We start from the raw sequence: 15,963 nt of genomic DNA, 5'->3' as shown, positions 1-15,963 counted from the left end.
ACCATGTGGTAACTAAGAATTATTTCTAAAGCTTCATCTGCAGAGCTCGCATCTGGGTTGGCGCTCACCCACAGGTCAGGGCTGTTCAAAACTCACTCCAACATACAGGCTTGGCCAAACAGCCCCTGCAGACCCCTGATACAGATGGAAACCTCTTTCTAGTAAAACACAGATCTATTCTGCATTAAATGTCATGCCAGGTTTTCCTCAATTCAATATTGTGCCAGCTCACACTTGCATTTGAGACAGCAATTTTTGCACCAAGACTCGAATGAGTCAGAGATGCAGCCAGTGAAGGACAAAGAAGTTACAAGGTCTCTGCAATGCTAGGAAGGTTTACAAACTCGTAGGTGGGCCTTATTGCAGCTGCACAGATACAGTCAAGGAGCATAAATCCTCAGTTTTTCTCCACAGCACCAATAACACAAATACCACAGTCATTTATTCACTAAAGGTAAATTAGCAAGAACATTTGGTCAGCAAGACCATCTTCAGCCAGTTCATGGCTTCTGGGGGGACTTGAAAGAATTTACCCGTGAGACTCAGCAAAGACCATGGCTGGGCGGACTAGACAACTCAGGGAAGTTTGCACCAAGGAGCAGAGAAGGCAGCAGAACGACCCAAGCCTTTGGGAGGACACAGCAAGGTCATGTGCTGGACTGCCAACCTGTACCCAGAGCCCCAGCCCTTCAAAATCCTTCACCCTGCTTCAGGGGAGGATGGGCTGTGCGAAGATGCTCCCACCTCAGCACAGCTGCCAAGCAGGAGCTGGGTAGGGCTAGTACCATGGCAGCGGCCTGTTTCAAGCTGATAATCAAATCTGAGAAACAAACTGTAGTTTGTTTGTGGCTCAGCAAAGTAGCAGCCTCTAATTAGGAATATAATGATGGTATTTGGAGGTCCCTGTATATACAAGTCCAGCAGCAGCACTCCTGCAGGAGTTTTTAAGAGACCTTTCCCTTCATCTCTCTGGAGACATTCTCCCTGGCCGAGCCCTGCAGAAATTACACAGGCTCAAGGCAGCTTCACACTAGCAAAAAGCATGCAAATTCAGTATGGTAGTTCTGCTCACCAAAAGATCATTGCAACTGTGATTTTCTCAATGACAGGCTTGTAAAACACACACTTATAGAATAATATTCAGTGATTATTCACCATAACCTAAAAAAGGATGTTTGCCTTTATTATTTTTTTTTTTAAATAACTTTTTGTACTCACATCTTCAGTGTTCTGGATGCATTTCAGCATTTAACAAGGCCTTTAAGCAGCACCGCTCTCCTGCAAAGGCTTTGTGCCCCGTGGGAATGGCCAAGGAGGGAGCATGGCAGTGAGACCGTGTGTGCAGAGTCGAGACCCAGCCCCGCAAGTCATCCTGAAGCCCAGAAACAAGGATGGAGAAATCTCTCTGCATGTGGCATCATGGTCTCAGAGATCAAGTGCCTTTGTAAATACCTTGGTTCTCCTTCCTCCCTCAGGTACAAGGGCAAAGCTGACAGCCAAGCATAGCAGCAGAGAGGACTTTCTTGCCTGTATTATGCTGCATAGTACAGACGTGAGCTATGTGAATATCCTTAAAGCCCTGGAAAGCTTACAATTAGTTTTGTTAGTCATTTTCTCCTGGAGTGCCTTTAAGGCAGTTCATACCCATGGAAATACAGGGCAGGTCTCCCCACAGCTACCAGGCCGCTGTGCCAGCCATGCTCCAGCTAAACAGGAGCAACATGGCGGCTTGGGCCTGTTGGCCTCGCGCTGGAAGAGAGCAAACCCTCCCCGCACTGCAGGGCGTCACTACCAGCCCCTGTGGGGACCAAGGAGGGTTTACACGGGGCACGGAGCCACGCAGACCCAAATCCAGGCCTGATGCTGCCTCAGGCCTCGGCACCACCCGGCGTGGCTGGACCATGCCAGCTCTACTAGGCCGCTCTGCCAAAAAGCTCAAGCTCGGATTTTTGAAAGCTCAAATCTCAGAGCTGTTTACTGCCCCTCCGTGACTAACAATCTGCTAAATACAGTGTAGCAGCAGGCAAGCTCCTTCTGCTACCACAAAACAGATAAATGCATCATCACGGCCCTCCCCCTGGTCCCAGAGGCTTTGCCAGCACACCAGCCTGATTTAATGAGGGAAAGGTGCTGAGTTACACACTGGCGTCTCACATACACTGTGCCAATTCAGCGCTGCACAGAGAAGTGCCAAAACCTATTTCCATGTTATGCCATGCTTGGCGGCGCAATTGCAATGGGTTTTACTTAGCTGATGAAAACACCACAGTCCTGTGACAGTCCCTGGCATGGGTCCCCTTCAGAAACCTGCTCGGAGCAGCATGCCACCGCACACGTGGCAAAGGAGAGGCCCTTCCCAAAGGGGTTTAGCGTCCGCCCACCTGGGGCTTCTCAGATGGCTCTCGGCACCTTCTATGATTACCATTTATAAGGCGTTGATCGCTCCAGTATCTGAGATCCCTCACCAACATCACTGGGGCCAGCAAACAGACATAAACAGGAGATGTTATTCGTACTAGTGAGTCCCACTTGACAAGGCAGCCTGACTTTCTGTAAGGGCTGCTGCTGCTCCCAAGACATCTGCCAAACCCATGTCAGGCAAATCACATTTGTGAGATGACAAGGGCTCTGGAACCAGCCAAATTTGGGCAGAGCCAAGCCCCCGCTGGGGCAGCTGGACTGAGTTGGCCATTTCCTCCCCACCTCGGGCAGAGCACGCGCTGCCCACAGCGGCACAAAGCCCAGACGCTGCCAAACATCCCCCTCCCCACTGGGAGCACCAGGCCAAGTGCCTCGGACACCAGCTGGCTCGGGGCAGCTGGGTTTTATTGGCTTTGCTCAGGAGTGGCTGCTCTGTGCGTGCCTCTGCCCATCTTGGACAAAAATGGTCAAAGATGCTCCACTTAAAAATCCCCAATCAAGACAGCTGCAGCAGCCTCCACATCAAGTCAACACTACCATACCATAAGCAACCAGAAGTGTTCACATTTATCCTCCCTCCTCCTCTTTAGCTGGTTTTAAGTCATGAGAAGGGAATTCATTTTTAATCAAGATACAGCACGATCTCCCATGGTATTACTTGGCTAAGGTGAGTCAGACCAAACTGGGAGCCCCACATAAGCAGAAAAGGGAAGGGAGACTCGCTGAACTAACCAAAGTATGAAAACTTAAACTAATAAAAACCCAGAGAACATCCCTGAAGGCTGATGAAAACCAGAAACAGAGCCAGGAAACAACAAATTTTAAAATTATATCAGCCTTTCTGCTTTAGGCCACAGCACACCCAGTGTACGGGTGGTCAGGAACAAAGTTTCTGCAGGGAGGATGGTCTAGAAAATGCCCCCAAGAGCGCCCTGATCCATCTGGGTTGGGGGGGATCTTCACACAAAACACAAGGTCCAGTGACTGAGTGGGTGGAGACCCCTCAGCTGGGCCTTCAAATGGGGTAAGAAATTGCTCATACCTGCTGCTGGCAGTGAGAGGGGACCCTGCCCCGAGGCCAGGCCGCTTAGCACCCGCCCTGCGGCTCAGGAAAAAGCAGACAAGAAATGACTGATTTCTTACAGCCCTGCCCATATTACATATCTGTGTGATGGCCCTGTTCAGTGGAAGAAGGAAACCTACCAGAATTAGGTGTTGCAACCTGCATTTGGGATGTGGTATTTTGGCACTTCTGACACATCATGTTTTTGTGACTCCCTGACAGCTGTGAAGCAGGAGCAGTACTTACCCACAGCTGCCCCTGCCATCCAGGACTGGCAAAGGGCTTTCATGTCCTCAGGTGAAAAGCACCACTGAAATCCCAGGTGCTGCTGTCATCAGCAGGGACAGGTGCCCGGGCACCCGGGGCTGGCACCCAACTCACCTTCCCCACTATGCAAGTGGCTCAGCACAACCCAGTGCCCCCTTCTAAAGACCCCAGCCTAACTTGTGGCCTGCTTTCCTGGCTGGCAATCCTGAGGGTCTTAGCCTACCATTAAACCATGTCACCCCATAATTCATTCACAGGATGAGTGGACTCTGCCTTGCCTTGTATGGAGCCGCTGACTAAGGCAATGACAGAAGCGAACAATTTTAAAGTGGAGTTACTCATACACATAGGCAGCTCTGATGGTGAAAGCAAACACCAGTTGGCATCAAAAACTGACATTAAGAAATTCAGTCAGCAGACCACAAATTGATCTGTAGTGCACCCAGCACACTTTGCTGCCTCTCTGACTTCTCACTTTATGATAAACAAAAAAATATAATTTATGAGTCCTGCTTATAATACAGCAGTGCTTTAAGAGAGCTGTGATGCAGAAGGAAGGTGTCTTCGTAGCAGTGCTATGGAAGCACAGCTGAAATGGACCCAGCCGGCACAAGGGTGAGGTACAAAACAGAAAGCACAGTCCCACGTACAGCCCACGCTGGACTGTGAGAGGGAATGGGGGAACTATGACCCCTCCAGCTTGGTTAGACCCTGGTCTTGCTGCAATACACTGGTTACCAGCCCACACTGAAGTGAAACCCAGGCTCAAACCTGTTACATCTTCAGCTGTGCCCTAGGGCCTGAGCTTCCAAATGTGTAAAGCTGTATGGGAGGATCGCCTGTGTTAGTTTGAAACTGAAGACACCCCATTAAGGTATTTCACAGATCTGCTTGAAGAGGCTATAGGGCTTCTAGCAGCATTCCCAAACTGCTGCCCTGTCCAAACTTTGAGTTTTCATCACACCTGAAAAACTGCCAGGCAGATTTCTGCCCTTGAAAAAGGACTCCTGTAAAAGATACAGTGTTTGACATTTCAGAGATCTCGGGTCTTGCCACCTTTATCCTCAGGCCTCCTTCATATGTCCACAGAAGTAATTTCCATGTTATGGTGGCTAGCAGGGCAAAGACAACCATTGCTCCCATTTCCATGGGGAGGCACACAGCTCCCTGTGCAACAGGGCCTGTCACCTGCCCAGATTCCAACCACCACAAGCAAATGCTTTTCCGCTGCTCCTTCTCTACCCGTGGCCTAGTGACAGGCTCTACCATGGCCCCCTCCTCCTGTCCCCATGCCAGGAGCCTGTCTTCTCCCAATTCCCTGTGGACCCACGCCAGCACCTACATAAGTTCTTCAGCCGCAAAACACTTTTTCAAAACATCTACTACTTACTTGATGAACAGACACTTCTGAATTCAGGCACAAAATATAACCAGGGAATTTGAAGTTGGCAAAGCAAAATAGAGCCCAAAGCACATGACTTTTGAATGCATCCACGACAGTGCACATTAATGCTCTAACACAAACTAAGCAAAAATTAATAGAGACAGAGGAAAAAGCAACTCACTCAAAAGCTACTAGGTATGCTGAATGTATATATTTATGGAAAATTGCTTCTCAAATAAAAACTGCTATGATAACACACTATTTCTATCATTTTAGAGTAAACTTACATTTCATCAGAACAATCTGTGTTAGTCTGGTATATTAATGCATGCAATAATTGTGAATTCGGAGTGCAGCCACAACTGTTTCAGTCTCTAGAGCATCTGTTGAAATAATATTTTTTTCACAGATGCAAAGCACCAAAAGCCTTAAAACATAAGACATGAATTAATACCTGTAGAATAAATGTTGAAAGAGAAAATTCAAGGCTATAGCAACATGCAAATATCTTTGCCACTTCACATTTCAAAAGAACATATCAGAAATTCCAGGAATTTCAAATAAGTTTGGAGCATACCACCTGATGAGATGAGATCAAATCCTCCCTTCTTTTTACATTAACACAGTTCACGAACAAAAGGAAGGAAACTTGGGGAAATATTTACATGACTAATACATATACTTGGATCAAGCATTAATACATAATGTATTCTGATCTTCAGCAACATGATCTTTCATGCAAAAAAATCAAGTAATCTGCAAACATGTCATGACTTCAAAAACACAAATATTAATGCAGAATTCAGTGCATTTCAGAACTCATTGTTTTGATTGGAATGTGATGAATGAGTGAACCAGAAATTAATTCAAGCCAATTATAGTAAGTAATTGCCATAATTTTGTGGGAAAAATGCAGACCATAGCTCTTGCTTGAGGTTGGAATACATACAGAAGCAACTTTCACTCACATTTTATAGCTGTAGCAGTCTAGATGAAACCAAGGGGAATAGAAATTACTCTTTTTGGTAGAGTTAATGAAAGGCTGACATTTGAATTTGAGCAATTTTAATACGTTTTGTCTGTACTCTTTTTATTTTTTTCTTTTTCCCCAAATCAAGCATGCTTAAAACCATTTCATTATAAAGCATTAGCATAATTATAATAAAAGAAGGTTATCTTTACAGAATCCCGACATGTTTGCTTTTCATTATCAGACATCTAGGCAGGTAATGTGGCGTTGCTTTGAGAATGAAAGATTAGTCTGGCTTTTCAAAAAAGCACATCTGTGTATGTATTTCCAATCCAAATGGCCCTAGTGGCAACAGACAAGTTCTGAACCCATTTGAACCAGTACAAAGAGGAGGAAAGACAGAGCAGCTCCTGAGGCTGACAGACACAGCAAATGTCACCTCCGCACTTCTAGAATTATAATGGCATCTATAACATCAAGTAGCTTTCAAGTCTTAGAAAAGATTAACTATGTAAAGAAGCATTAGTATCATCTGCTCCGAAACCATGATTTTTGGAAGGCACCCAGTTTAGCAGCAGCTTGAGACCAGAGTAGCAGCCTGTTTGCCTTTCCAGCACCACTGCCAATTCCATCTATACAAAGGGACAAAGCATTACTGCTTTGGGGTGCATTTATAACAGCGTGTGCTTGCTGGAGCCTGAGAGCACTGGAGCTTTTGGAGAGCGCTCAACACGAGCAGTAGGAGGATTCAGGCCTCCTACGCACAGGAAGGTCTGGCTCACATGGCCAGAGGAGGACAGGAGTCCCAAAGTAGGTTTGTTAAATTTGCACAGAACTTAACCCAGTAGTCTCTAGCAGCATTAATTGGGAGCAAAACAAGGAATATTTAGTTTTATTCTGTAATGATTTTGACTTGAGAGTGAGGGAATAAATATGAACTTGCTCCCCTCACTCTGCTCATTCTGTTCATTTTATTTCTTTTCCGTATACTGTGTCCTGTCTTGTCCACCAGCATTCCAGGGCACGGACTGTCTACTAGTAGGTATATCCTTATAGTGATAGGATTTGCTAGTGATTTGACTTTTTGGGCCTTCTGCACCATCCACCATGAGAAACACAATTACTACAAATCTAAACTCTAACATTACCCCAGTTCCAAGTTATGGTACTGATATTTTAGCAGAACTAAGTGAAACTTTATGAGAACAGCATGAACATCTGATGCCTTTCAAAGCTTTGGTGCCAAACAAATCATCACCTTCTGCAGACACAAAAACATCTTCTGATGTTTCCATGCCACTGCCTCTGCCTAAAATGTTCAAGATGGCAGAAATGAGTCTGCTCCGAAACCATTAATTTGTCAAAGAGTAAATTTAGTCTTACTCTAATTGCTTTGTCCATTGCAATTAAGGAAGTGCCAAGTATTGTCTTAAATGGTATTTGTTGCCCTATGTTTTCATTACACAAATCATCTCCCCCCTCGGACAGCAAACTTTCTACTGTGCATGGTGACTTCTTCGTTGGCAGGGAAGATGGAATAGTTCATTGGGAAAAACATTTGTTGCTCTTTAGCAATGTTGTCTTTAGCAATATTTTAAAAAAACCCCTCATTTCTGTCATTCAAACAACCCTAGTGAGGCTCAGTTTGAATTAACATTAGAAAAAATATATCACACAATCTTTCTATTAAATTATTGGTGCTATTCTTTCTGGATTTTTTTTTTTTTCTTGAAATACAAAGGAAGAGCTTAAGAATTGCAGAGCAAGCAAAAGAAAGATGTAGAGGAGGAAGACTTAGGAAAGATCTTTTGGAGAATCTGCTGTTTAAAAAGAACCACACCACCAGCTTTAAAAACAAATGTGAAAATTTTAAAAAGACATGGCAGAGGAAAGGAAGGCTAAATAAATAAATAAAACAACTCCTCTGTTAATAGATAACAGGTCACCATCAGCTGCAGCTTCCAGGAGTCCAGAAGATCCAGGGAGCTTGCAAATAGCCCTCCAGAGCCAGTAGCAAAGGTAAAGCTTTACCCACAGTTATTACCTGCTTTTCTTGTACACCATGTAAAATCCCAAACATGTTAACTGAGCGTGACCTTTATGACATTTGTTAATATGTAAAATAAAAACATAAGGAAAGGTAATAGAAGTCAAAGAGAAGAGGACAAGTGTCATTTGTGTATGCAATACAAGCAACCCCCATGCTCACCACCACCAACTTATCATTCCCAGGAAGGATAAACCCCAACACCAGACACCACCTGATCTGCAGCGGATGGGATAACTTGCCAAGGACACATACCAACATATATCCCTTTCAAAAGGGACACACATGCAATTATACCACCACAGTGAAACTCTCTGGCCTTTGGGTCATGCCACAACAAAGATAACAACAGCATCCACCAGTAGAGGAATTTGCAAAATGAATGTGAAGTCACTGTTAAGTCTCTGTCCTCAGGAAATGTTTTTAAAAGGAAGAGATGAAACAAGGAGACTTACAAAGAACTACATTTATTTTTGTTTACAGCAGATATCATAAATAAAGCTAAAACAATTTTCACTGTGTGCAAAATACAGAATTTCCATGTGAAAATTTAAATACAGCGTTAAAAACTATTTAATAAAAATATTCAGTTAAAATTATAAAGTAAAATGAAGACAGAAGATTTAGGAGGAGAAGGACAGAATCCTCACTGGCCAGGAAGAGCTAGGAAGACTCTGCAACAGAGGGTAAAAAACACAGCAGTAGGAAGTGGTTTGAAATGGCAGACCTTTACGGCACGACCTTCATCTCAAAGCATGCTGAACTTTGTAACAAAACACCATAGCCCTGAAATACATAGGAAGTCATGTCCTAACCATTGTGCAGGAAGTGACGCTTAAAATACAGAGAGGTTTCTGTGTGGGCACAGTGTGGGGACTTTCAAAGCCATCGAGACATTCTAGGATACCCACACAAATAAATACTATTGCTTTAGTCACACAAACATACAGGTCAGCAAGATAAGGAGTGTGGGGCTCTGACCCTGCAGCCCTTCTGCATTCCTGGCTGAGGCCTGCGAAATGGGGCAGGTGGCAGAGGATCTCTGGCCCTTCCTGAAAATTGCTGCTTAGATCAGTTCCCAAAGGCCCTTCCCTTTGAAAGGGATCCTTGGCAGGGAAGGCTGGGTCAGGACCACGTCAACCAAAACCTTAGTGTGTGTGCTTGTCAGACTGAGCCCTTGGTTCTTGTTTGGATTCATTACCCCTTCTATATTATCAACATGGGATTACACATACTAGAACTTATGTAAAAAATACATACAAAACAATCACACAAATTTGTCATGGAGACTAGTAGCAATGTCTCATACAGCACGACAAATCCATTCATCAGTGGCAAATGGGGCCCAGTTAATCAGTTAAGAAAACAATTCAAACCAAAACACTCTGGTTATATAAACTTGGTATTTTGATATTACAGACTAAAAATAACATGCACGTGTATTGCTCTTAGGCCATGTTAACTTGTGGTGAAACATTGGAATTTGCATCGCTTGGGCTGCTTTTTCAACAGAATCCTTTTATATCATACTTTTCCAGTATGAAAGTTTCCCAGTATGCAAGCAAAGAAGTGCTTAGAAAGCGTCACAGTGTCCAAACGCTGCTTGCTCATTGCATGTTTGAGCTCAATGGAAATAGGTGCTCACGCTAACCAGGAGAATCAGCTAGCTAATCTTGTCTTGACCTTATTTTGAATCTTTCCTTCAATATGTTGAAAGAAATAAGGCTTTAACTAGTTCTTTCAAGAAACAATTTACTTGCCTAACTTACCTTAAAGGCACAAGGAAGTGTACACGCACAGAGAGAGAGAAAAAAACATTCTCTACAGAGAGCACAGATGTTACCTTTTCTGGAACTGTGAACTCAGCAACAGGTTAAGTGATCATGCCAAAGCTCGCATCCATTAATATACCAGACACACACAGTTTGCTCCAAAAGTCTTAAAAATACGTGCAGTGAATTGCTGTCAAACAACAGTGTTAGTCACACAATTTTGGAACTGGCAAGCGGAAAAAATCACCTGAGAGCAGAAAGGCTTCAGCCAGTGAGCGGGTGCAGCACCGGAATGATGAATTGGACTAAAAGCAACAAGGGAGATTGACAGAGAAGACAGCAGGAAAAAAAACACAGAACGTAACTTGATTATATAGGAAAGCATCAGAAAGATTATGTAGGCACGAAGGAAGAATTGGCCAAAATGAAACTGCCTTTTTTTCATTAAATCATGAACAAGGACAAATAGGTATGAATCTTACTAGCAGACTATTAAGAGATTAAAAAAAATAAATCTACCAATTAGATCGATACCAATAAAAAACCTTCCCAACAGAATCACCTGCAAAATTCCAGTGGAATATGCAGTGTAATTAAGATTCCTCAGGAAAATTTTTTCATTATAAGTTTCTGAATTCTTTTGTGGGAAAGTGAGGATTTTATTCCCTGTTATATAAATCTATATAAAGCCAATACCTTTTTTTTTTTCCTGTTTTATTTTTAAACTTTCTACTAGTAAGATTCATTTGCTTCAAATTAACTGGACATCACAGATTTCAAATTTTCTTCCTATATCATTATTTTCTGTAAGTTTACCATTATGCTCACTCTGTTGAAAAGCAGAAAATTCCCTGTACTAAACAACAGGAGAAAATTTCAGGAAGAAGTGTTCCTAAAGACTGTGCTGTTGACAAACTGAAATCAAAATTGATGGCAAGCCAAATTTTAAAACTTTACCACTTAGCAGTTTGCTGTGTTGCAGGAGTAACATGGTAAATCGCACCACATAATTTTTTCTTTTTTAGGGTGAAACAGTTACTACCATTAGCAAATAATTAAGAAGTATACAGTGTTCCAAAGCAGGTTTTTTTTAAATGTTATAAAAAAGATACACATACATTTCTTTACATATATACAGATGCCTACCATGTTATTATAATTGTTGCTGTGTCCAGTCAATATTCTAGCAAAGTTTTGTTGAATATATGTTTCAACATTCATGGTAATTTATTTCAAACACTACCTTATATCTAAACAATTTTCTTCAAGCACTTTTTCAAGTACTGTGCATACACTTAACAATTTTTTCCCAAAATACATAATCACTCTAAAATGTAAAAAGGTTTATCCTCATAAAGAAAGTCAACCTATCTAGTAGAAAAATCTGTTTAGTCATTTATTTTAAACAGAAGACACATTTCCTTTTAATACCTAAGAAACGAAACAATTAAAATAATATTTTCCCACATTATGTTAAAAAAAAAAAATCAAAAAACTGCAAGCCCATAAGCAGCACAGTCATTTAAGACCACTGTAAGGCAATCTTCAACTCTAGTACTAACTGAATGCAACATTATTTCCTATTATTTAGGCCACATTCTTTTGGCTAGAAATAAACACTACATATGCTTTTAATTTTAGACTATATGTATTACCATGTTTATGTATTTACCTATTTCCTGGTTAGCTTCTGAATTTAAACATTTAAGTATTTGAGAGGCAGGGAACATGCTTACCTCACTGGCTAACTAGGTTGAAAGTAATCAGAATTTGGGATGTTGGTGTCTCCTTGCCATTAAATAGCTTATTTAACCTGTTCCAACACCTTCTTATTAAGGTAGACCTTGTTGAGAGACATCTGAAAGAAATTTAACAGCTTCTCCAAATAATAGAATTTCGCCTTTCTGCCATCAGCATTAGACACCAAAATGAATTAAATACCCAAACAAGAAGTAATCTCCTTAGAATATGTTTGTAGGTTTCTGTTGTTTGTTCTAAACTTGTATTTTTAAAAAATTCCAAAAGACAGTAGGAGCAGTGCCTATCCAGAGGCACAACAGCAGTGATTTCAGTTGAGTGCTGCATAAGCTGATATTCCTCCAATCAGCCACTTAATGAGGAAGCCTTGACTTGAGGAATAAGTCAACTCTAATTAAACCACCAGTTCCTTTGACTTACAGTTTCAATTAAGCCTTTACTCAACTAAGATTTGCTCTTCAAACTTATTTAAAAACTTTAAATAAATTAGTAGTACAGGTTATACCCACTATCAGCAAAGGGTGCCTATCACGCGTAAGAAATGTAAAAGAAATGATTAGGAGCAATGCAAAATCAGTACTTTTTCTTTTTTTACTTTTTTTTTAAAAAAAAAAAAAAACATATTCATGCAAGTTATAAAGCTCATAACCCAGAGCAAAGATGAAAGCAAGAAAAAAAAAAAAAAAAAGTATGCGCCATATTCAGGTTTCAAAACCCAGTCATTTGTCATAAATATTCCCCATATCTGAGGAACACACTTTCTTTCTTGGCCTAACAAAAAGAAGGAAAATTAAACAGGGGGGTGGTCGGCACAGGGAGAAGAGTGGTTTTAAAACATACCACCCCCACAATGGTCTGATCAGAGGATAAAACAGGGAAAAAAAAAAGTCTACAAAATATCCTTCATCCATCTTCGTGTTCTGGAAATGTGTCTGGACACTGCCCTTCATACTCAGTATACAGTACATTTTATACTGAAAATTTTGATTGCACCTCATTTATATCAGAAGGAATCCACCATTTGTTTAAGTCACACATTAAATTGCACGAAAAGTAAAACAAGTAACCAAACAAAAACCCTCAAAAAAATAGTGAGGCTGTTAATTTTGAAAATCTGAAAGGCACAACTGAGTAAGACACGTAGAAGAATTTAAACCCTACAGAATTTTTTCACCCATTCAAGCACATTTTCAAGTGATAGGTCTGCTTCCCGGTACATATGAGCAAGTACCTCTAGAAGAGCACAGAGGAATGGCACACCAAGGCTCAAGAGTTCGTACAAGTAGGTATAGTTATATGCATTGTCCCTGAAATGAAGATTGGTAGCGTGCAGAAAACCATGCATCCAGTTAGACAGGCGTCTGGGAATGTCAAGCAGATCCCTTGTCACCCGAAGGGGCCAGCTTAGCGTGCCCTTAAAGAAGGAAGTCAGGATACCTGGGGACCTGTCCTCTGGACTGCTAGCAGCAGACAAAGTGCTTTCTGTGGCGGCCTCTGTGGGTTTGGGTTCCTCTTTCTTCCATGCTTCTGTTGCCTCCTTATATAAAGCATTTAGAAACCAAAAGTTAAATATACTTCTAAAATATGGGAAATCTAGTTTCTGTTACTTTTTTCCAGTCTTTATGTATGTTTTCATTTTCAATTGCTCTTAAGTTCAACTTTACTTTGTATAGGAAAATGTAATTTCTATTGAGAACCAGACTATAAATATGCCAAACTCACAGTACCAGGTTATTATATTTTACTATTGAACTTAATACTTCTGGACACTAGGTAGAAAACATCTCACACACACATATATATACACAAGTACTGTACTCTGCTCCAGGTAAAGCTGCCTCTAACATTCCCTTCATTAGTAATATAACCAATATGTACCTTTCCTTGGATCTGTAATGTTGCTCTTCTCTTTCTGTGTTTTGTACTGATTTTACAGTGCGTAAAATGAGGTTTACAGTAAAATTTGCCTACAAGAGAAAAAAATATTATATTATCTTTCATCTATATGTAGATGGACTGAAAACTTACTGTTGCATGTACAAAAAGATGAAATCAGGATAATTAATGGTTGGGCAGCAAAAGGAATGGGAAACTTGCCACTGGCTCTGAGTAGCTCACAGCTCTGAATGTGTTTCTTTTACAGTACACAGATTTGCACATTTGTTAAATAAGGCAAGGTCATTTATCTACCACACAGGTTTAAGATTAATAAATAGCAGAAAAACAAAATTCCATAAACACAAAGACACAAACGAAGAGATCAAGCAGCAAAAAGTCAAATAATCAGTTCAAAAGAGTCTTTGCAGTAGATTCTCTGGACTGTAAAAGACCTTGAGTTTTTAATCCTTTAATAGTAGGAGGTCAGGTTAATATTTCAGACTACTCAAATCACTTGGAAGTGGAAAGGGAATTTCAATTCAGTTTAATAATTTCCCTCTAAACTGAAAAAAAAAAAAAAAAAAAAAAAAAAAAAGGCAAAAAATAATTCCCCATCTCCAAACCCCAGGCTATAAGGCAGGATTGAGCACCCAAGATCTGAACCTCCCATTCTCCAGCTGACTGGAAGAAATTACACTGCTGCTCGACCAGTATTACTGCTTTCAATTCCTGAGCTGTAACATCTTCAAAGAAATAACCTATATTCCCCCCATCCATGTAAATCTGCCAGCATCATGGTTTATCCTTATAGATTATGTTATTTAATGGCCAGTTATAAATGAGAGATCAGAATGATTCTGTATTGTTGAAGAAAAATCACCTTTTTCCCCCCTGCTTTGACCTGTGATTGGAAAAACTGGATTTTGGTCACTCAATTTATTTTCCATTCAGGATTTCTTCATTTAAAGCTCAGGTCTGTCACAACTGGATTCTTGTGGAAGACTAGAACTGCGAGTACAAGGACTCAAAGATCAGCATGGATGCAAACAAAATACTTGGTAGACCTCCTCCTGACAGCTACTTGGCCAGGTCTTTTTCCCTAATTCCATTAAAAGCATCAATACTTAGACATTTTAAAATATTCTTAAATAGTTCTTGTATTACCTTCTTCAACATCAAAGGCATAAATTCCTAAACGGAGTGTTGTTGAACATATTTCACACTTGAAGCACTCCCTGTGAAAGAAGTGGCCTTCTGCACTCTGCCGCTCCATAACATATACCCGTTTTTTGCAGAAATAACAAATGTCACTCCCCCCAATAGACTGAGGAAATTCTTTTCGCAGAGAACCCTGTTAAAAGATAAAAATAAAAATACATATAAAACTGTTGTACTACACCCAGATATAAATTCTTATTAAGTGGGCAACTGCTTTAGCTGCTTGAAGTTTTACACAGCATCCTCCACACACAATTAAAATAAGCATCAGCCAGCATTTTTATGACTCATTTGCTGCAATTCTGTAGGTTTATGCATCAATTCATAAATCAGACATCACGGGGACTTTAAGGGGTGAGGTTTCAGATGGATTGTATCCAGCTTTCCTCAGGTAATTCACCAACACTTCTGGTTTAACTCAGGTACAAGAGCAGCATCAGCCCCAAACGCTCACTCATTGCATCTCCAGGCTGTGGGCATCGGTGTTTCTCAGCAGAGGGCAAAGGCAGACCCACCAGCCCCGAACAACAGACACGTATTTGGAGCTCAGAAAACAAAACACCCTGAAGACTCAGTTCATACACACTCCAGAGGAAAATGTAGGCTCATGCTTTAAGGTCCAGGGAAGAAAAACTGACAGTGTTCGATGCTGGTGTATGAACTACCATTTACTTCACCACAGACATGCTTCCCCTTCTCAGACACGTTCCTCCTGAGACTACAGCCCAAGCTGGGGCTTAGTTTGTTTTAAAAATCAATTTAATTCCTACCACAGACATTCAGAGTATTTTTAACACATTGGACTTTAAAATATGATCCGTATTAAGAACTTGAAACTATTTTGAAAGTTTTTGTTGCATTTGGGTTGGCAATTAACATTGTTCAATTGCAGCAAATCTCATCCTCTCTGGATATACATGCAAAAGGTACAGAAAAATAAATTATAAATGGATTAGATGCCACTGGGCTTCCACTTTTTTATTAGAGGCAGGTATGAGGATGTTACTTTGTATTGTTTTATTATGCTTAGTTATAGGTCAGTACAGATGAGCATCCTGTCTCTACCACAGCCATCACTATCTCCCTCCCCTTCCACCATCCTCGCTGCCACAGGTGAGGTATCACACATGGGACAGAGGCGGCACAGGCTTGGCAGAGTCCAGGCACATTCAGACAGCTGCACAC

The 15,963-nt window shown here is 41.3% G+C and overlaps 1 protein-coding gene across 3 annotated transcripts in view; it reads right to left on the bottom strand.

Annotated features, from left to right (window-relative positions):
* The window catches only part of MICAL2 (microtubule associated monooxygenase, calponin and LIM domain containing 2), a 128,398-nt gene that overhangs the window by 43,118 nt on the left and 69,317 nt on the right, over positions 1-15,963 (bottom strand). For all 3 annotated transcript variants that reach the window (XM_033006877.2, XM_033006878.2, XM_033006879.2), the window contains 3 exons: positions 14,725-14,911; positions 13,561-13,649; positions 13,120-13,219 (listed from right to left, as the gene is read on the bottom strand). In XM_033006877.2, coding sequence (XP_032862768.2) covers positions 13,120-13,219; positions 13,561-13,649; positions 14,725-14,911 — 376 coding nt within the window. The remainder of the gene's footprint in view (positions 1-13,119; positions 13,220-13,560; positions 13,650-14,724; positions 14,912-15,963) is intronic.

This window comes from Tyto alba, unplaced genomic scaffold (genome assembly GCF_018691265.1).
Source record: "Tyto alba isolate M040663 unplaced genomic scaffold, T.alba_DEE_v4.0 Super-Scaffold_8, whole genome shotgun sequence".
NCBI classification, from domain to species: Eukaryota; Metazoa; Chordata; class Aves; order Strigiformes; family Tytonidae; genus Tyto; species Tyto alba.
Note: the sequence above shows the minus strand (reverse complement) of the source record. Positions and strands in the feature narration are given on the sequence as shown.